The sequence below is a fragment of the Eubalaena glacialis genome, chromosome 1, assembly GCF_028564815.1.
Source record: "Eubalaena glacialis isolate mEubGla1 chromosome 1, mEubGla1.1.hap2.+ XY, whole genome shotgun sequence".
Lineage (NCBI taxonomy): Eukaryota > Metazoa > Chordata > Mammalia > Artiodactyla > Balaenidae > Eubalaena > Eubalaena glacialis.
Window position 1 is genome coordinate 61615505 of NC_083716.1, and position 23147 is coordinate 61638651.

Sequence of the window (23147 nt, forward strand, 5' to 3'; positions counted from 1 at the left end):
TGACACTATAATGTATAATCTAATACTTTAACTGTGACCTGTAGATTATAAATAGTCTGGGAATTTAGAGAAGGGAAAGAACAGTCTGTGCAACCGTTTAATGCTCCTGTGCCTCAGCTTTTCCACTGAACACACTATGGATAGTGCTAGGTGATCCAAGAATGATTAAGATGTTATAGCATTTTTGCTTTTTTAGGTCATCCATACGATGGTGGGAAGGAAGGGAGAAGCTTGGGAAACTGTTAGAAACCAAATTTAATATTTAACATTCTTAATTTTTTCCTTCTTTGGACCTGGCAGCCTTACAGGAAAACTTAAAGGTGAATATTAGAAGCATTTCCTTCCAAGGAAATTTTCCCTTGTTGCCTCACTGGCATTTTAATTAGTTGAAAATTAATGTTGGTCAATGGATGGCCTCTGATTGTGAACGCCTTGGATATAATCTGAGGATTAAGTGATTTGTAACCCAAATTATCTCTGTGATCCTCTGGCAAAAAATGTAACATACAAACAGGTCAGAAGAAGATTTAGCTCTTTTGGACTGGATGTTAAGGACATATGGTTTACTCACCATGAGGGTTTCTCTGGGATGGGACATCTTTACTCAGAGCCCAGACTGATAATGTGCCCCTCCCACCTTTAAATAGGCTTTTATAGCCATGAGCATGTAAAATACCTTGAAAAATTTCTGTACTCACAACATCCAAAACAAACTGTTTCAATTGCTAGTTTGGTGTGTGTTTACTTGGTAACTTTTTTCTTAGCCTGATTTTGGAAAGTTTGCATTCAGTTCTTATTTTTGTCCAGGTCAACTTTCTTCTCCTCCTAGAAAATTTGGGAGAAGTCTCCTATGAGAGTAAAGCTGCGCACACCTTTTTCTCCCCACCTCTTTGGTTTGAGTGTTTCTCCTTTTTGTTGTTGTTAGGATTTCTTTGCGGGGGTGGGGGTGGTGAGCATTGTTTGCCTCGGTTTCAAGTTTTAGTGAGAGGTGAGGCAACGCTGATCTTGGCAGAAGCGTACAAAGCTAGTAGAGTCATTAAATGACGCAAGCTTTTGATTGTTTTTTTTTTCTTTCTTTAAAGCTCTCTGGCACAGCTGGCTAGTCTAGTCACAGAGGAAAAGAGAAGAGACTTTCTGAAGTTCTGGATGGAATACTAGAAAATGTTTGGGGCATATTAAAAAACAGCAGCAGAACAACAACAACAGAAACTCCATTTATTTCAAACAAGCTTCTTAGCTTTGTGGAATCTATGTCAGTTGCTTAGAACTTGGGTTTTTACTTCAGAGGATGATGGGACGAGGCAATAGAAGGCGAGGAGGGTTGCGTTGGATTCTTGCTTATCTGTCTGCCTCTCCTTCCAGTTGGAAAATTCTTCAATCCACAAGAAGCATTATAAACAAGCCTAAAGAACACATCCTACCCTGATCCTGGATTCTGTTGGAGTTGAGGAGTACAGCCACTTCACCAGGGTTTTATGGAGGCAGTTCAAGAAAAATCGAAGGAAGGATTTCTCTGTTTGAATTAATCCTGTGCCATGTTACATTTTGGGCATTGCTTGGAGCAAGTAGAGGACAGCTCTGTCATGTGGATCTAAGGATACTTGAGTTTCTTGAGCTGCATATATGATGTTTGAAATGTTGTAAATTCAAAATCTTTCAACATAAATTTGTTAAATTCTGGATTCTCTTTATATTAAGGACTTCAGCAGACAGAAACTCCCTCCCCAAAAGATACAAAACTTCCTCTGCGTTTTCAGGCTAAATGTGAACAATAATGTCTTGGAAGAGAAATTATTTTTCAGGGGGCCGTGGTAGTGTCCAAGGGATGTTTGCTCCTCGAAGCTCAACCTCCATAGCCCCCAGCAAAGGCCTCAGCAATGAGCCAGGACAAAACAGCTGCTTCCTCAACAGTGCCTTGCAGGTAAGGGTAATTTCTTTCTTTTTGGTGAACTTTGACTTTCACTTGCTGATGCTGTATTTCTGATTACTCTTTTAAATCTAATACTTGATAGTCTCTGTTTGAGGTCAGCAGCCTAAGATCATTTTTTAAGTTAATCTCTGTGATCGTAGGCAAGTCACTTATCTCTTTGTTTCTCAATTACCTCATTTGTAAAAGAGGAGAGTAATAATGATAGTAGAAATAATAACTGTAACTACTACTACTTAGCTGTCTAAAGGGAGGTACATGGACTAGATGATCTTACTACTTGTTTATTGACTTTTTTCCTGAACAGTCTCTACTGTTTCCTTTTTTTCCATTTGAGACGAAGGTGTCTCATCACCCTAGTTGCTTTCCTCTAGTATAGAAAGCAAAATTCTTTCCACAAGTGAAAGATTCTCAGGTATGTTATTCTTTTTTTTTAATATTCTTTTTTACTTTTTATTGATGTATAATATACATATAGGAAAATGCATGTATCATAATTATACAATTCAACTTTCAAAACTGATCACAACCATGTAAACAGCACCCAGATTAACAAAGAGCTGATTTCCAGCTTCCAGAAGACTCCCTTGCGCTCTCTTCCAGTCACTAACCACTCCCCAAGGGTAAACGCTGTTGAAGGGTAACCACTAACCATAGATTAGTTTTGCCTGTTTTTGAACTTAATTTAAATGAATCAGGTATGTTATTCTTGTCTCATAATATTCAGGCTCTTAGCACACGTACTGATCGGGGTCCAGTCTTTGTCCACTTCTTCATCTCCTTCCTCTGAGCTCTCCTGCAGTGTCTGGTCAGATATGCTTGCACAGAGCTGGTAGAAAATAAATTCCTCTAAGGTGATTATCTACTCTAAATTTTCCCTTTTTGTCTTGCTTGCCACTGTAGCTGTCTCAGAATCCCAAAGCTTCCTGTCTGTCTGCCTGCCCTGCCCAATCAGGGCCATAGTGTGTTCGGTTCATCCCCCTTGGTCTAACTTTCAAGTGATTACTTTCCCCTTTTTTCTCCTCTTCACAGTAAAAGTAAATGAAATTTGCCACCCAAGATAATTATGCTTGGGTAAAATATTAGCTTTACACCTCAGATGTATGAGAAAATAAGTTGTTATGAGAGAAAAAAAGACAAGACAACATATTTGGTATAAAAAGCACTGGACTTAGGAGACCTGGGTTCTAGTTTTAGCCTTTCTTTAGACTAGCCTTGTGACCTTGTACAGGTAATAGTATTTTAGTTTTCTCATTTGTAGTACAAGAATCTTGTCAAGCTTATTTATTTATTTATTTTGTATTATGAATCTTCATGTACACATCAACCAGGCTCAACAATGATTAATATTTACCAGTCTTAGTTCATTCACTGGCCCCCTTTTTTGCTGAATTATTTTAAACTACTCCCAAGCATCATGTGATCTTTAAATACTTCAGTGTATTTCTCTAGTACATAAGGACATGAAAAAAACCATAATCTCAATGACTTTATCACACCTAAAAAGTTTAGCTAAAATTATTAGTATTATCCAATACCCAGTCCATGTTTAGTTTTCTCAGTAGTATAAAAATGTCTTTTAAAAAAAATTGAGGTAAAGTTGATGTACGATATTATATAGGTTACAGGTGTACAACATAGTGATTCACAATTTTTAAAGGTTATACTCCATTTATAGTTATTATAGAATATTGACTGTATTCCCTGTGTTGTACGGTATATCCTTGTAGCTTACTTATTTTATACAGAATAATTTGTACCTCTTAATCTCCTACCCCTATCTTGCCCCCCACCTTCCCTCTCCTCACTGGTAGCCACTAGTTTGTTCTCTATATCTGTGAGTCTGTTTCTTTTTTGTTGTATTCACTAGTTTATTTTATTGTTTAGATTCCACATATAAGTGATATCATACAGTATTTGTCTTTCTCTGTCTGATTTATTTCACTTAGCATAATAACCTCCAAGTCCATCCATGTTGCAAATGACAAAATTTCATTGTCAAGATTATTTATGTAATAAAATTTCCATACTCTGTTTTTAAATTTTTATTTGAAAACATTAAAAAATTCTATGCTGTCAAGAGTCAAAAATTCAAAAATTCTATGCTGTCAAACTATAGAAAGAGTTTAAGTACCTTTACTAATTACTACCACAAATTGTATGCAGTTGCAGCGGGGGCGGGGGTGGGGGTGGGTGTTTGGTTAGGCTTTTTTCCCCCGCATATTAGCTTTTTGAATTACTTTGCATAAACTAATAATACTTTTGTAATTTAGAAGAAGGTAAAAAAGGGTGTTGATATAGATGTGTGTGTGTTTACCTACTATCAGGCCTTAGTCCTGTTTTTATAATTCTGTTTTTTTCTATATGTTCTATTTTTATTGTCAGTCTAAGCAATAATATTTACAAATTTCTGTTCTAATTTCCAGTGCCATATAGAACATATAACTTACACACACATACCTATTTCTATATTTATACTTGAAGACATTGATAGTTTTGGAGTGCCTATTATAATCATGTAACAAGCTGAAAGTAATTGTTTCAATGAGCTAATATTCTAACTTTTGGTATGAAAGCTGTGTTCACCACAGATGTATTGAACCCATTACATTTATTATAAAAAGGCGTTGCTTATTTGGGAGTGTAACGTGTTTCAAAGAACTTTTGGAAATACATATCTATAGACACCTAAGTATGAAGAAGCCCCAGAGGTGTGCTATAATCTGGTGCTCCAAAAGTAGTGCCTTTTCATATATGGTGCTATTTAAATGTTTTCCAGATAAGAGGAGCTTCCTAAGGCATTTGTGCTATATGTTACACCATTTCTTTTTCAACTGAACTCATAGTTTATTCAGATTTCGTGAGTTTCTTTATGAAGTGTCTTTTTGTATTCCAGGATCCCATCCAGGATACTACATTTACATTTACTTGTCCTGTCTCCTTAGGCTCCTCTTGGCTGTGACAGCTTCACACAATTTCCTTGTTTTTGATGATCTTGACAATTTTGAAGGGTACTAGTCAAGTATTTTGTAGGATGTCCCACTGTTGCAATTTGTCTGGTATGCTTCTCATGATTAGATTGGCGTTATGGGTTTTTGAGAGGAATACCATGGAAGTAAAGTGTTGTTCTCATCACATTGTATCAAGGTTACATACTATGAACAGATTTTTTTTTTTAACATCTTTATTGGAGTATAATTGCTTTACAATGTGTGTTAGTTCTGCTGTATAACAAAGTGAATCAGTTATATGCATACGTACATCCCCATATCCCCTCCCTCTTGCGTCTCCCTCCCACCCTCCTTATCCCGCCCCTCTAGGTGGTCGCAAAGCACCAAGCGAATCTCCCTGTGCTAGGCAGCTGCTTCCCACTAGCTATCTATTTTACATTTGGTAGTGTATATATGCCAATGTTACTCTCTCACTTCATCCCAGCTTACCCTTCCCCATCCATGTGTCCTCAAGTCCATTCTCTATGTCTGTGTCTTTATTCCTGTCCTGCCCCTAGGTTCATCGGAACCAATTTTTTTTTTTAGATTCCATATATATGTGTTAGCATACAGTATTTGTTTTTCTCTTTCTGACTTATTTCACTCTGTATGACAGACTCTAGGTCCATCCACCTCTCTACAAATAACTCAGTTTCGTTTCTTTTCATGGCTGAGTAATATTCCATTATATATATGTACCATATCTTCTTTATCCATTCATCTGTCGATGGGCACTTAGGTTACTTCCATGTCCTGGCTATTGTAAATAGTGGTGCACTGAACATTGTGGTACATGACTCTTTTTGAATTATGGTTTTCAGGGTATATGCTCAGTAGTGGGATTGCTGAGTCATATGGTAGTTCTACTTTTAGTTTTTTAAGGAACCTTCATAGCATTCTCCATAGTGGCTGTATCAATTTACGTTCCCACCAACAGTGCAAGAGGGTTCCCTTTTCTCCACACCCCCTCCAGCATTTATTGTTTGCAGATTTTTTGATGATGGCCATTCTGACTGGTGTGAGGTGATACCTCATTGTAGTTTTGATTTGCATTTCTCTAATGATTAGTGATGTTGAGCATCTTTTCATGTGTTTGTTGGCAATCTGTATATCTTCTTTGGAGAAATGTCTATTTAGGTCTTCTGCCCATTTTTGGATTGGGTTGTTTGTTTTTTTGATATTGAGCTGTATGAGCTGCTTGTATATTTTGGAGATTAATCCTTTGTCAGTTGCTTCATTTGCAAATATTTTCTCCCATTCTGAGGGTTGTCTTTTCGTCTTTTTTATGGTTTCCTTTGCTGTGCAAAAGCTTTTAAGTTTCATTCGGTCCCATTTGTTTATTTTTGTTTCTATTTCCGTTTCTCTAGGAGGTGGGTCAAAAAGGATCTTGCTGTGATTTATGTCATAGAGTGTTCTGCCTATGTTTTCCTCTAAAAGTTTTACAGTGTGTGGCCTTACATTTAGGTCTTTAATCCATTTTCAGTTTATTTTTGTGTATGGTGTTAGGGATTGTTCTAATTTAATTCTTTTACATGTAGCTGTCCAGTTTTCCCAGCACCACTTATTGAAGAGGTTGTCTTTTCTCCATTGTATACTGTTGCCTCCTTTATCAAAGATAAGGTGACCATATGTGCGTGGGTTTATCTCTGGGCTTTCTGTCCTGTTCCATTGATCTATATTTCTGTTTTTGTGCCAGTACCATACTGTCTTGATTACTGTAGCTTTGTAGCATAGTCTGAAGTTCAGGAGCCTGATTCCTCCAGCTCCGTTTTTCTTTCTCAAAATTGCTTTGTCTATTCGGGGTCTTTTGTGTTTCCATACAAATTGTGAAATTTTTTGTTCTAGTTCTGTGGAAAATGCCATTGGTAGTTTGATAGGGATTGCATTGAATCTGTAGATTGCTTTGGGTAGTATAGTCATTTTCACTATGTTGATTCTTCCAATCCAAGAACATGGTATATCTCTCCACCTGTTTGTATCATCTTTAATTTCTTTCATCAGTGTCTTATAGTTTTCTGCATACAGGTCTTTTGCCTCCTTAGGTAGGTTTATTCCTAGGTATTTTATTCTTTTTGTTGCAATGGTAAACGGGAGTGTTTTCTTAATTTCTCTTTCAGATTTTTCATCATTAGTGTATAGGAATGCAAGAGACTTCAGTGCATTAATTTTGTATCCTGCTACTCTACCAAATTCATTGATTAGCTCTAGTAGTTTTCTGGTAGCATCTTTAGGATTCTCTATGTATAGTATCATGTCATCTGCAAACAGTGCCAGTTTTACTTCTTCTTTTCCCATTTGGATTCCTTTTATTTCTTTTTCTTCTCTGATTGCTGTGGCTAAAACTTCCAAAACTATGTTGAATAATATTGGTGAGAGTGGGCAACCTTGTCTTGTTCCTGATCTTAGAGGAAATGGTTTTAGTTTTTCACCATTGAGAATGATGTTGGTTGTGGGTTTATCATATATGGCCTTTATTATGTTGAGGTAGGTTCCCTCTATGCCTACTTTCTGGAGAGTTTTTATCATAAATGGGTGTTGAATTTTGTCGAAAGCTTTTTCTGCATCTATTGAGATGATCATATGGTTTTTCTCCTTCAGTTTGTTAATATGGTGTATCACATTGATTGATTTGCATATATTGAAGAATCCTTGCATTCCTGGGATAAACCGCACTTGATCATGATGTATGATCCTTTTAATGTGATGTTGGATTCTGTTTGCTAGTATTTTGTTGAGGCTTTTTGCATCTATGTTCATCAGAGATACTGGCCTGTAGTTTTCTTTTTTAGTGGCATCTTTGTCTGGTTTTGGTATCAGCGTGATGGTGGCCTCGTAGAATGAGTTTGGGAATGTTCCTCCCTCTGCTATATTTTGGAAGAGTTTGAGAAGGATAGGTGTTAGCTCTTCTCTAAATGTTTGATAGAATTCGCCTGTGAAGCCATCTGGACCTGGGCTTTTGTTTGTTGGACGATTTTTAATTACCGTTTCAAGTTCAGTGCTTGTGATTGGTCTGTTTATATTTTCTGTTTCTTCCTGGGTCAGTCTCCGAAGGTTATGCTTTTCTAAGAATTTTTCCATTTCTTCTGGGTTGTCCATTTTATTGGCATGTAGTTGTTTGTAGTAATCTCTCATGATCCTTTGTATTTCTGCAGTGTCAGTTGTTGCTTCTCCTTTTTCATTTCTAATTCTGTTGGTTTGAGTCTTCTCCCTTTTTTTCTTGATAAGTCTGGCTAATGGTTTATTAATTTTGTTTATCTTCTCAAAGAACCAGCTTTTAGTTTTATTGATCTTTACTATTGCTTCCTTCATTTCTTTTTCATTTATTTCTGATCTGATCTTTATGATTTCTTTCCTTCTGCTAACTTTGGGGTTTTTTTGTTCCTCTTTCTCTAATTGCTTTCAGTATAAGCTTAGGTTGTTTATTTGAGATTTTTCTTTTTTCTTGAGGTAGGATTGTATTGCTATAAACTTCCCTCTTGGAACTGCTTTTGCTGCGTCCCATAGCTTTTGGGTTGTCGTGTTTTCATTGTCATTTGTTTCTAGGTATTTTTTGATTTCCTCTTTGATTTCTTCAGTGATCTCTTGGTTATTTAGTAGCATATTGTTTAGCCTCCATGTGTTTGTATTTTTTAGTTTTTTTCCTGTAATTGATATCTAGTCTCGTAGCGTTGTGGTTAGAAAAGATACTTGATACAATTTCAATTTTCTTAAATTTACCAAGGCTTGATTTGTGACCCAAGATATGGTCTATCCTGGAGAATGTTCCATGAGCACTTGAGAAGAAAGTGTATTCTGTTGTTTTTGGATGGAATGTCCTATAAATATCAATTAAGTTCATCTTGTTTAATGTATCATTTAAAGCTTGTGTTTCCTTATTTATTTTCATTTTGGATGATCTGTCCATTGGTGAAAGTGGGGTGTTAAAGTCCCCTACTATTATTGTGTTACTGTCGATTTCCCCTTTTATGGCTGTTAGCATTTGCCTTTTGTATTGAGGTGCTGCTATGTTGGGTGCATAAATATTTACAATTGTTATATCTTCTTCTTGGATTGCTCCCTTGATCTTTATGTAGTGTCCTTCTTTGTATCTTGTAATAGTCTTTATTTTGAAGTCTATTTTGTCTCATATGAGAATTGCTGCTCCAGCTTTCTTTTGATTTCCATTTGCATGGTCTATCTTTTTCCATCCCCTCACTTTCAGTCTGTATGTTTCCCTAGGTCTGAAGTAGGTCTCTTGTAGACAGCATATATACGGGTCTTGTTTTTGTGTTCATTCAGCCCGTCTGTGTCTTTTGGTTGGGGCATTTAATCCATTTACATTTAAGGTAATTATTGATATGTATGTTCCTATTACCATTTTCTTAATTGTTTTGTGTTTGTTTTTGTAGGCCTTTTTCTTCTTTGTGTTTCCTGCCTAGAGAAGTTCTCTTTAGCATTTGTTGTAACGCTGGTTTGGTGGTGCTGAATTCTCTTACTTTTGCTTATCTGTAAAGGTTTTAATTTCTCCATCGAATCTGAATGAGATCCTTGCTGGGTAGAATAATCTTGGTTGTAGGTTTTTCCCTTTCATCACTTTAAACATGTCCTGCCACTCCCTTCTGGCTTGCAGAGTTTCTGCTGAAAGATCAGCCGTTAACCTTATGGGGATTCCCTTGTATGTTATTTGTTGTTTTTCCCTTGCTGCTTTTAATATTTTTTCTTTGTATTTAATTTTTGACAGTTTGATTAATATGTGTCTCTGCGTGTTTCTCTTTGGGTTTATTCTATATGGTACTCTCTGTGCTTCCTGGACTTGATTGACTATTTCCTTTCCCATGTTAGGGAAATTTTCAACTATAATCTTTTCAAATATTTTCTCAGACCCTTCCTTTTTCTCTTCTTCTTCTGGGACCCCTATAATTCAAATGTTGGTGCATTTAATGTTGTCCCAGAGGTGTCTGAGACTGTCCTCAGTTCTTTTCACTCTTGTTTCTTTATTCTGCTTCCTGGCAGTTATTTTCACCATTTTATCTTCCAGCTCACTTATCCATTCTTCTGCCTCAATTATTCTGCTATTGATTCCTTCTAGAGTATTTTTAATTTCAGTAATTGTGTTTTTCATCACTGTTTGTTTGCTCTTTAGTTCTTCTAGATCCTTGTTAAATGTTTCTTCTGTTTTCTTCATTCTGTTTCCAAGATTTTGGATCATCTTTACTATCATTACTCTGAATTCTTGTTCAGGTAGGTTGCCTATTTCGTCTTCATTTATTTGGTCTTGTAAGTTTTTACCTTGCTCCATTGTTTGTAACATATGTTTTTGTCCTTTGATTTTTTTTTTGATGGGTGGTGCTGTATTCCTGTCTTACTGGTTGTTTAGCCTGAGACATCCAGCACTGGAGTTTGCAGGCAGTTGGATTAGAGCTGGGTCTTGGTGCTGTGATTAGGACCTCCAGGAGACCTCACTCCGATTAATATTCCCTGGGGTCTGAGGTTCTCTGTTAGTCCAGCGGTTTGGACTCGGAGCTCCCATCACAGGAAGTCGGGCCTGACCTGTCACCAGCCTGGGAACCAAGATCCCGCAAGCTTCGTGGTGTGGTAAAAAAAAAAAGAAAAGGAAGGAAAGAAAAAAAGAAAGAAAGGAGCAGTATCAAAGTGTAAGAAACAAAATTAAATTAGAAAGATAAAAAATATTAGGAAAAATAAAACTATAATTGAAACAACTGCAACAAGGTAAAATAAAACCACAACAGATAAAAGAAGAAAAAAAAGGGGGGGGTGAACAAGCCAAAAGGAGAGAATAATAACAACGTATAAAGAATAAAATAAAATTAGAAAAAATAAATGATTTATTAGGAAAAATAAAAATATGAAAGAATCAACAACAATGAATCAACAAGGTGAAACAGAACCCCAATCTAAAAGAGGAAAAAAGAAAGAAAGAAAGAAAAAAAAGAAAAGCTTTGGCTATGGGGGCGGAGTTTAGGTGGTGGTGGAACTTAGGCAGGGGTGGAGTTTAGGGTGGGGCAGGATATAGGTGAATGGGGGGGTGACATTTGGGTGTGGGGCAGGGCCTAGGCTCCAGAACCCACGCAGCCGTAAAAGGCCTTGGGGGCGGGGCCTCAGTGGGGCAGTGTTTAAACATGGGGCGGGGCCTCTGCTTAGGATCTGCTCTGGAAGGAGAGAGGCAGCATGTGGAAAGGAGGGCCTCTGAAGTGTGGAGTTCTGGAGTTTGGAGGTAGGGCCCTTAGTGAGGGTGTGTGGGTGGGGTTTAGGCCCAGCATGTTGGACAGGGTCTCTGAGTGTAGAGGTGGGGCCTTTGGTGGGGGTGTAGGGGCGGGGCTTGGGTTCTGCACGGCAGGAGGGAGGCTCTGAGGGCAGAGAATTAGGCCCCCTGGTGCCTAAGTGGACAGAGAAGGTGCTGTCCCGGTTCCCTTCCGTTCCTTTGTGCCCCTCCCCCATTGTCTCCCCCAGGGTGCCCTCTGCTGCTGCTGGACCCCTAACCATGGGTGGGTCCTGTTGGGTGTAGCAACTCCTCCCCTCCCCCAGCCACCACTCAGGGCTGCCAGTCCCAGAGGTCCAGCCTTTACTTTTGCTCCCCCTTCCTTCCCTCCCACTCCCGCAGGCCTGGGCAGCTGTAGGGGGCCTCAGTGGGCAGAGGATCAGACCTGGGATCTCAGCAGGCTCCCAGGGGCCCAAGTGGGTAGGGGAAACCTGGCCATGCTCCCTTTTGATCCTCTGCCCTCCCAATGGTCACCCAGTTTCCCCCTTCAGGCGTGGGATCCCTTCCCCTCCCCCAGCCGCCCCTCAGGGATGCCAGTCCCCTCCCGTCTCCACTTCTCTTCCCCCTTCACTCCCCCCATGCCCCACATCCTACCTGGTTGCTGGGGGTTCCTCCCGTCCCCTTAGGTGCCCGTGGTCCCCCACCGGTGCCTGGTAGGTACCCTAGTTGTGCGGAGATGCGAATTCCGTGTCCTCCTAGTATGCCATCTTGACTCTGCCCCCTATGAACCGATTTATCACTGTTGATATCACCATTATTTTTTTATTCTGTTGACTTAAGGAGGTCATACCTCTCTCAGAAAGGTCCAAAAATTGAGAAATCTAACAAAGACAAAATTCCACACTACCATTCAAGCTTCTAAATAAGTTTTAAAATATTCATGGTTTTCTTGTGTGGACCATTAAAATAAATCCTTATTCTGCAGTTTTTAACCCATAAATTCCCTCTTTAGGATCACATTTGATGTATCTCATATCATATTTTCTCTGTGTGACCTACTTTATGTTCAAATTAGTGTCTTTTCCAGAATATGGTCATCTATCCCTCTGGTTGGATACCTCACCTTTTTTGACATTTTTTTTAATACAATAGAATGAGCTTTTCTCTTGGGAGTAACAATGTCTATTGTCTACCTATGTTTGCTTGACTTCTTGAATTTGAAATTAAATGGGGAGTTTTTGTAGAGTAATGAAGTATTTTCCCTTTTCATCAGGTTTTATGGCACTTGGACATCTTCCGACGTAGCTTTAGGCAGCTTACAACTCACAAATGCATGGGAGATTCCTGCATCTTTTGTGCTCTCAAGGTAAATACTTCAAATTTGTTTCTTACTATCATTAGGTTAATGATCAATATTAAGGTGGTTTGGTTATTTAGGTTGATGCTAAAGAATTTGTTACTGCATTATTTGCACGTGGTTTAGTACAAAGGATAAGTATGATTAGTTTTGCTTGTTTCAAAGAACTACTACTTGGTTTAGGTATTCTGTTTCTCTGAACCTTTTGCCCCGCACAACTCTATTTAATGTGATTGGGTACTATTCAAATGTGCTTAGACTTTGAGTATTTCTCCGAAAAGCTAACACTGAATTTTCGTTTTGAAAGAATAAACAACCAACTATTTTTCATGGAATTAACTACTGTCTATTAAAGCTAAATTTAGCAACAAACTCTTTCTATTAAGAAAAGCCAAAGGGCTTCCCTGGAGGCACAGTGGTTGAGAATCTGCCTGCCAATGCAGGAGGCATGGGTTCGAGCCCTGGTCTGGGAAGATCCTACATGCCATGGAGTGACTAAGCCCCTGCGCCACAACTACTGAGCCTGCGCTCTAGAGCCCGCGAGCCACAACTACTGAGCCCGTGTGCCTAGATCCTGTGCTCCGCAAGAAGAGAAGCCACCGCAATGAGAAACCTGCGCACCGCAACGAACAGTAGCCTCCCCTCGCCGCAACTAGAGAAAAGTCCGCGTGCAGCAACGAAGACCCAACATAGCCAAAAATAAAAATAAATAAATTTATTAAAAAAAGAAAAGCCAGTACTAAAATTTTCCCATTTTCCCATTCCCTAATATTTCCTATTATCACATGTAATAATCAATAGATTCTTTATATCAGTTGTGTACCCCATTATCTGACTCCAAGTTTTTCATTTCTGAACAAAATGAAACTGAGGATTCATTTAGAGACAAATAAAATGCCCTAATGTGAGAGAGTTCTGACTCAGAGATTTTAGGTAAGTTGCTAAAGAGAAAGAACTAGGATGTGGAAGAGCCCATTCTCTATTACTTTTCCAACACTTATCCTTGCTGTTTTCTTGGTCCTGATATACAATGGATTATTTATGGTTGGATGAGTATGCCTAAGTTCTGAGTAAGCTTCTAGAGTCATTTTTCAGTCTCATGATGTCTGAATTCTTGGTTTGTCACAGGGATGCTTGGTTGTGATCATTATTAATTTAGTTGCTTTTACATCTGAGAGCAGGAATTGTGACCAAAAAATCCAGGAGAATTTCTCAGTTAAATTTGCAACAACTGACTCAAAACAGTTTTTTGACCAACATCAATTTGAAGTTTTAGTCCATGGTAGGCAGATATTTCTGGAAAGAGATAACTGAGTCTTCTGAACTTTTTGCCACTAGGGTCACAAATATCTTTTTTTTTCTACCTTTTGTTTGAAACCATTATAACTTTTAGCAAAATATAGAATATAAATTATTGGTTAATAATTCAAAAAGAGTCATGTACCACAGTGTTCATTGCAGCTCTATTTACAGTAGCCAAGACATGGAAGCAACCTAAGTGTCCACCGACAGATGAATGGATAAAGAGGATGTGGCACATATATACAATGGAATATTACTCAGCCATAAAAAGAAACGAAATTGAGTTATTTGTAGTGAGGTGGTTGGACCTAGAGTCTGTCACACAGAGTGAAGTAAGTCAGAAAGAGAAAAACAAATACTGTATGCTAACATATATATATGGAATCTAAAAAAAAAAAGTTCTGATGAACCTAGGGGCAGGACAGGAATAAAGATGCAGATGTAGAGAATGGACTTGAGGACATGGGGAGGGGGAAGGGTAAACTGGGACGAAGTGAGAGAGTAGCATGGACGTGTATACACTACCAAATGTAAAATAGATAGCTAGTAGATAGCTAGTGGGAAGCAGCTGCATAGCACAGGGAGATCAGCTCGGTGCTTTGTGACCACCTAGAGGGGTGGGATAGGGAGGGTGGGAGGGAGACGCAAGATGGAGGGTATATGGGGATATATGTCTATATATAGCTGATTCACTGTGTTATACAGCAGGAACTAACACAACATTGTAAAGCAATTATACTCCAATAAAGATGTTTTAAAAAAATTATTGGTTAATTTGGGCGTTTAAATATGAAATTTTAACAAAACCAGATTTTTTACAAGTTGTAACATTTCTGACTATGCCCATTCAGGCAGAAGTCCATCCAAAAGAGCATTTGGCTTGATTTTTCTGAAAGGTACATTAGCATTAAGTATCTAATTTTAGATAAACAAGAAACATAGTGGTCCTTTGGTCAGCAAGTCCAAGGGAAGTCTGGTTCATGACATTAAAACCAAAAAAACAAGGGAAGTTACTTGCTAGAGAGATCTGAATCCTGGAGAAATCCCTGGTAGAACAATCTCCTGAAACTGGAAACTCCTATCTGTAATAAGAAGGGATGACGGAAATTACATGACCCTCTGACATGCCTTTGATTAGTCAGGACTGTGCCATATTCTTCACTGACCCAGATGGGACTCTGGAGAATTGGCTGTCATAGGCTTGCTATGTTTCATTTTCCACAGGGACAAATTGTTACTTTAATATAAATCAATATAATTATATAAGTCAGAAAGATAAAGGAAACCAATCACCAGACCTTATGGGACACCTTCTGAGATACCCAGTTACAGAAAAGAAGTTGTTTTTCAAGCTAAAGGGGCTGAGGTTGTATCTTGGGAGTTTTTCAGAGAAGCAGTTGCTTATGATAGATAGGTAAATGGGCTTAGTGGATCAAAGGCTGTGTTTTGGGTCATTTTTTAAGTCTGAGGATGTGTTGGAATTCTGATGCTTTCCTCATCACATCATTGCCTGATCTATCCATTAGATTTCTTTTCCTTCACTGCCTCTTTTGCTGTATTGGAAGATTAAAAATTTGATTTTTTTTCCCCTAAAGTGCTTTTCAATCTCTCAGTGCTAAATAAATGTTAAATAATTAGGCTCTAATTTGCACATACTTTGTTTTAGATGGCATTGTTTGCATTCTTTTAATTATTGTGCACTTAATTTGAAAATTATACTCTTAGACTTTCCAATAAACGTGCTTAGATAACTCGTTATTTGTATAGACAAAGAGGAAATTAGATCCCTACTTCATATTATACCAAAAGTAAGAATTTCAGATGAATTAAGGAGTAAAATGTGAAAGACAAAATACTTCGTTTTAGAAGAAACTATGAGAGAATATCATGGCCTAAGAGATAGAGAGGGTTTAATAAATAAGACATGAAAAATACAAAGTTAAAAAGCTTGATACGTTTTACTATAGAAAATTCAAGAACTTCTGTTCATCAGAAGACTCCATAAAGACAATAAATATACAAGGCTACAAATTGGGAGAAAGTATCTGCAATATATATAATCAGCAGAGGACTGGTATCCAACATAGAACTCCAGAGAAGAACTCCCATGAAGAATAAGTAAATAATAAAATGAGTCAACAGGAAAATGGACAAAACACATAAACAGGCATTTCTCGGAATGGGAAACCCAATTGATATTTAAGCATATGAAATAGGCTTACCCTCTTTAGTAATCTAAGAAATGTAGATTAAACCATACCCTTCAGATTAGTAGAAATTTAAAAGTCAGATAAAATTGTTACCTACAAGGTAGAATAATGAGAATTTACATACATTTTTGGTTGGAATATAAATTGATACCACTATTTAGGAAACCAGTTTGTCATTACATTTGTCAAATAAAATTGAAGTAGCGGGTACCCTACTACTCAGTAATTCTACTCCTGGATATTCGCTGTAAGAAACTTCCTTGTACATACATACCAGAAGATATGTTTGGGGATGTTTAAGGTAGTATTTTTTTTTGTGATTACAGAAAAATGAAACAACCCATTCCAACTCTAATATAATAGATTAAAAAATTATGGTTTATTCCTAGAGTAGTAGTTTATTTCACTTCTATATAGTTGTGAAAATGAATAGCCTGCAGCTACATGTATCATTTTGAGTTAATCACAGAAGCCTTACAGACAGCCATCAACTTATGATGGTCTGACTTAACGATTTTTTGACTTTATGATGATGTGAAAGCGATATGCATTCAGTAGAAACCTTACCTTTGCATTTTGATCTTTTCTTGGGCTAGTGATATATATGGTATGATACTTTCTTGTGATGCTGGGCAGCTGTAACACGCCTCAGCTCCCAGTCAGCCACACAATCACGACGTTAAACAACCAATACACTTATAACCATTCTGTACCCATACAAACGTTCTGTTTTTCACTTTCCCTACAGTATTCAATAAATTCGATCATATATTCAACACTTTATAATGAAGTAGGCTTTGTATTAGATGATTTTGCCCAACCGTAGGCTAATGTAAATGTTCTGAGCAAGTTTAAGGTAGGCTAGGCTAGGCTATGATGTTCAGTAGATAAGTTAGGCATGTTTTCAACTTACAATGGGTTTATTGGGATGTAACCCCATCATAAATCAAGGAAGATTTGTATATTGAATGAAAAAAGCAAGTCACAGAAGACTGCTAAACTATGATTCCATTTATATACAAATCCAAAACAGAAAGAATAAATAACATATTGTTCTGGGATACATACGTATGATAAAATTGTAGAGAAAAAAGGAATGATTTTCGCGAAATTCAGGATAATGGTTACCTCTGGAAGGTGGAATGGGTAGGATATAATCATTTGTGGATACTCAAACTCAATTTTTCCATTCTTAAATTGTGTGGCAGGCACATGGGCATTTATTTATTATTCTTTGGCTGTGTATACACATGATGTTTGTTCTTTATTTGAATGATGATTTTTATTATAAATATAGAAAAATACTGCAATCATTCTGGAAAGTATACTAAAGTGTAAAGAGGAAAACTGAAAATAGCCTGAATTCCACCACAGGAATTATCATTTCTCTTTATGCCTCCTCTCTGGTCTATGATATTTCTAGTAATAGGTCTTTTTGCCCACCGTTTTAGTAAAAAGAGTACTTCTTTTTTTCAGACCCTTAATTGCCTTTCTGTCTCTAGTATCTTCCTATTTCATTTGTTCTAACCTAAGACTACCCTGGAGTGCTAGTTTGAAGTTACTACCTTCTTATAATCTTGAAGTGGCTCCCAGTTGTCTCTTAAATCACTTAGAAAAGCAGGATTATGGACATTTAAAAAACTAATTTCACACTTCCTTTTCCCTTCCTCTCCTTCCCCAGGCACTCCATTTCATCTATGATAGCAGATGGTATACTTACTATACCTGCCTCTTAGACATTGCATTGCAAATGTCATTCACTTTGCCTGCATCCCTTGGCACCCAAAATAATAACAATAAACAGAACAGTAACACATCCCTTTTAAGCCAAACCACATCTGCCTTTCAGAACTCTTTCAGAAATTTATCTTCTTCATGAAGTTTTAAAAATACTATATCTACATCCATGATTGATTTTTAACAGTGTTTAGCATGGCTGAATGGGTTTTTGGGAAGGTGGCCCAGCTTTTCTTCTCTCTTGGTGTTCCTCACAATGCCTGGACCATAATATAAACACAACTTTTCTGGGTTCATATAGTCTTTTAGTACTTCTTGGTATTTTAGTTACGGAGTTTAGGGTATTGCCTTTTCCTTTTCTTTTTCTTTCTGTCTTTTATATTCTCTCTCACTCTTGTCCTGTTTAATAGAGACTTTCATATTGTGACTTTTGGTCTCATACTTTTTTTTAGTAAGTCTACTAATCTAGGTCTTCATGCCTCATTTAGTAAGGGAAGGGAGAGATGTGGGGGAGGGGAGGAGGGAGGCAGGAAGGGGAGTTGACGGTGGGAAAGATCCGCTGAGGGAAGAAGTGAAAGTCTGGGATTCTGTCAGCAGAGCAGTTATCTGGTATCCTGCCGTTAAATTACATGTTAACTTTGTGGTGTCCCAGTGTGGGTGTAATTCTATATATTTTTTTCTCTATGGGTGTAATTATATATATTTTTCTCTGCCTCCTATTTAAAAATCAGAGGAATATTTGATGAGGCTAATAAGAATTCCTTTTTGCTGATACTTCATGACCTGTTTGCATTCTTTAATGCTAAGTTTGATTTGTAAAATTCTTATTTCTTAGATTTTTTTAAAAACAAGAGATTCCAAACTTCCTGAATTTGAAGTACTCTGCAAAACTTGCCAATTCTTTATAAAGTCAGAATTCTTTATGTTAGAGCATAATTGCTTATCTCTAGAACCAACTATTAAGGACAAAAAGAAAGACAAACATGTTCCTCGATGAGTGAGAAGTTAGCCAACTTTCCCTTAATCTGATGTTTGGATGAAGGATTTGCCCTTCCAAGTCTGGCTGAAAGATGTATCCCTGCTCTTTCTCCAGTTGTTTACTTAAAATGCATTTACTACTGGCCTTATGTGAATACCTTTTGGATCACGTCTTCTTTAATATTTTTGTTTTTTTCTTCTGCTCTATAACGTCTGCCAATAGTCCTGTGCCTCGTGATCTTCATTGGTACCATAGTATATGTTGCATCCAGTACTTTTTGGTGGTTTGTACACAATATTTATGATAATCCATTTCTTTTGGTCCTGTAAAATATACTGGGTTTTTTTTTCTGTGTTACTTGACACTAAGTCCCTAAAGTAATTACAGCCTCAAAATCTTGCATGCAAATTATTAATGAAGAATTTGTTTTAGTTTGTCTTTCTGCTTACTTTGAACCGCAATGCCTTTCAACTCTGACTTAGCAAATAGAAGAGATTTGTGGGGGACTTCCCTGGTGGCACAGTGGTTAAGAGTCTGCCTGCCAATGCAGGGGACACCAGTTCAGGCCCTGGTCCGGGAGGATCCCACGTGCCGCGGAGCATCTGGGCCCGTGCACCACAACTACTGAAGCCCGCGCGCCTAGAGACCGTGCTCTGCAGCAGGAGAGGCCACTGCAGTGAGAGGCCCGTGCACCGCAATGGAGAGTGGCCCCCACTCACCCTGCAACTAGAGAAAGCCCGTGCGCAGCAGCGAAGACCCAGCACAGCCAAAAATAAATAAATGAAAACATAAATTTATAAAAAAAAAAAAAAGAGAGAGAGATTTGTGTGCTAATTACCCTGTCCCTTCTAAAATACCAAATTTATTCCCATCTAGTATTACTGAAAGATTTTTCCTGACCTAAATTGTTGTCATGCCTATAGCCCAGAGCTCTGATTTATTATTCATATTGAGTCTGCTCTTACACCCTGGCCCCCAGGGTATGACTTGACTTTGGTATTGGTTTATTTATTTATCTCTGTCCAGAGGAGGAAATCCGTCCTCTGTACTTAGTATGCCACAAAGATTTTGTTCTCCTTCCAGGGATTGTACTAGAGGCTTTGCAGTGCCAGGATGTAGGACAGAGTGTTTTTTGTTATAGACAAAGAAGAATGCTGCATTGATTGATTAAATCCAACAAACCTTCTCAATTAGTGATTTTTTTTTTAAGGATGTTAGTATAAGGAATAAAAGCCAGGGAATGGTGGTGGTGATGGAGCTAGGTAGGGAGGAAATAGGTTTTTGTATATAGAGGTCCTGGAACGTAAGTCTGTACCTGTAGAGCAGTAAGACTGTTGTGAAGGGGCAGGAAAGTCTGTGTTCTGCTGATAGCTCACTTGTTAATTGGGGGGAAATTTGAGAGCCCAGGGAACAAATCTCTCAATATTTTTTTATTGTGTACCATGTAGCTGTTCCTCTACTGGGGACTGAAGCATAAACATATCAAGTAAAGTGGTATAAGGAATTAGTCTGGTCATTTTTTTGTAGACTGTAGGAATGGAAGGTTCTTCATTGTCCTATAGTCATGGCCACTATCAGAGAGGAGTAAACCCATTATCCTAGACTGGCTATTTATTTAAGCCAGGAAATTAGACTTCTAGTATGTTACCTGGAAATTTTAGCTAGTAATAAATGGCCCTCACATAAGGAAGGTATGTCCTTATGTCTAATGCACCTATCCATTTGAATTGAACTTCCTTGTTCTGCTTATCTATGTGATGTGAACATATTTGTGTGGTCTTTTGGTTAACTTTCTTAAAGTTGTATTAGGCTGTACCTAAATATTCTTCTTTTTTTAAAATTATTTTATTTTTGGCTGCCATGAGTCTTCGCTGCTGTGCGCGGGCTTTCTCTAGTTGCAGCGAGGGGGGGCTACTCTTCGTTGCGGTGCGCGGGCTTCTCATTGCAGTGGCTTCTTTTGTTGCAGAGCACGGGCTCTAGGCGTGCAGGCTTCAGTAGTTATGGCTCGCGGGCTCTAGAGCGCAGGCTCAGTAGTTGTGGCGCACAGGCTTAGTTGCTCTGCATCATGTGGGATCTTCCTGGACCAGGGCTTGAACCCTTGTCCCCTGCATTGGCAGGCAGATTCTTAACCACTGCGCCACCAGGGAAGCCCTGTACCTAAATATTCTCGACTAATTTAATCATTGACATAACTTGGATAGTATAAAACTCAGGCTCTTATCCTTTTTAAAATTCTGGAGTTCAGAATTTTACATGGTATTTCAAATAGAGGGGTATGACTACAAGGAAAAAGATAGCAGATCATCATGATTCTTTCCAGAGTTTATGGCAGAACCTGAAACTTACACAATCTCAAAATCTTTGTGCATGTCCAGAAGGGTCCCCCTTTTTATTTCCCTTGTGGGGTAAGTGGCTATGATATTGATTCTTAAAATTTGATTTGAATACTGTTGGTAATCTTTAAGGTCCTACATTTTTGATCTTGGCAAAAATTCCAGAATGACTGTTACATTTTTATAAATCTCAATATTAGTTTATGATTTCCGACTAAAAGCAATACTGTTCCCTGGTGAATTTGGCCTGTCTCTGTGTCTGTCTGTCCAGTGTCTTGAGGTCTTGTTTCTATCTGTGTCTCTGCCTTTGTGTATGTGGGTGTCGTTTTTGCCTAGGTAGCAGGAATGCGTGTGAAAGGTAAGTTTATGATGGTCTTTTACTTCACCACTGTAAGTCCAAGGTATTGGGTTATCAACTGAATGCAAATAAAGCCCTAAACTCATGGGGAGATATGGTATTGGTAACTGAATTTAATTTAAAGGGACTGATATAGGATATGTGGGTAATTTTCTAATTAGGAAGTCCAGAAGGTAGCTATTTTAAGACATACGGTTAAAGAATCCCAAGAGAGAAACTGGCCAACTGTTCTCTGCCTTCTCTTCCTGGAGCAAGAATTTCTGTTAAACTGACTGGATACCTTTTTCTGAGTGTGGTAATGGTATTATGGTTAAGTGTTTTTTTTTTTTTTTTAATGATTTTTTTTCAGTTTTATTGCGGTATAATTCACAAATAAAAATTGTGTAGATTTAAGGCACACAACTTGATGTTTTGATGTATACGTATATTGTGAAATGATCACTACAATCAAGCTAATTAACATAGCCATCACTTTACATAGGTACCTTTCGTTTCGTTTTGTTTTTACTGCATAAATGTCACTTCAGAATAGTCACTGAATTGTCACTAAAGTTGTTATATTTAACAACTTTAATTTGAAGAACACATATTTGGTCAGCTCATAGACTACAAGCCTTGGGAGTTGCAGCTCACACTTGTCAGGGGAGATGTAATCACTGATTCTGTTATATCACAAAAAAAATCACTGAACACTAGAGAAAGGGTTTGTTATATGGTTATGTTTTAAACAAAAAGGGTTCTTATTTTTTAGAGGCATATTCTGACATATTTACAGATAAATAATGTCTAGCATTTGTTTCAAAATGATCTGGGAGGAGGGGTAAGTGGGTGGGTGGTATATATGAAATGAGATTGGCCACAGGTCAATAATGGTTGAGGATGGATGATAGGTACATGGGAATTTGTTGTGCTATTTTGTCTACCCTTGTATGTTTGAACTTTTTTGCAATAAAATGTTAAAAATCCAGTGGTACTGTTTTAGATGCCAAAATGGTAAACATTTCAATATTCTTTCCCCTCTTGAAAGAAAATGTTCAACATTCTTTTGAACATACAAATCTAGGGTGAAAGTTCTATTTTCCAGCAGTCAGTGACTCTCAAGGAGTAGCTCCTTTATTTTCCTTTCAAAGGGTTGTGTTTACAAACAGGCTCGATTGGCCACATCTAGGTTTATGATTTATTTAGGTCTATGATTTACAGGAGGTGTGGAAAAAAAGGGATAGTTATGAAAGCCAAAATGATAGATTTGGGAAGCTTAGATCAAGAAGAGAAACTCTAAGAATTGAGTTAGTAGTAGTGTATAACATGCGTCACGCCTTTGTAGAAGGTGTTGCTGGACACCTCTCAGGGATGAGTTGAACTGCTGGCTGGGGCACTTTTCAAAGACCTTGGGCCCATAAAGCATCAAATTTAGTGACAGCCCTTTTTCTTGACCCATATCTTCTCTGCTCATGACTTCTTTTTGATGCAAAGCTAGGAAATTCTGAGAGAGAAATAGACAGCTGTTCCCTGCTTAAAGACAAAGTCTGTTTTGGGCTTCCCTGGTGGCGCAGTGGTTAAGAATCTGCCTGCCAATGCAGGGGACACGGGTTTGAGCCCTGGTCGGGGAAGATCCCACATGCCATGGAGCAGCTAAGCCTGTGTGCCACAACTACTGAGCCTGCACTCTAGAGCCCGTGAGCCACAACTACTGAGCCCGTGTGCTGCAACTACTGAAGCCCACACGCCTAGAGCCTGTGCTCTGCAACAAGAGAA

The 23147-nt window shown here is 38.0% G+C and overlaps 1 protein-coding gene across 6 annotated transcripts in view; it reads left to right on the forward strand.

Annotated features, from left to right (window-relative positions):
* Positions 1-23147, forward strand: part of USP54 (ubiquitin specific peptidase 54) — a 149762-nt gene that overhangs the window by 77554 nt on the left and 49061 nt on the right. For all 6 annotated transcript variants that reach the window (XM_061180646.1, XM_061180628.1, XM_061180661.1 and 3 more), the window contains 2 exons: positions 1083-1921; positions 12390-12482. In XM_061180646.1, the coding sequence (XP_061036629.1) occupies positions 1775-1921; positions 12390-12482 (240 nt within the window). In that variant the 5' untranslated portion in view covers positions 1083-1774. The remainder of the gene's footprint in view (positions 1-1082; positions 1922-12389; positions 12483-23147) is intronic.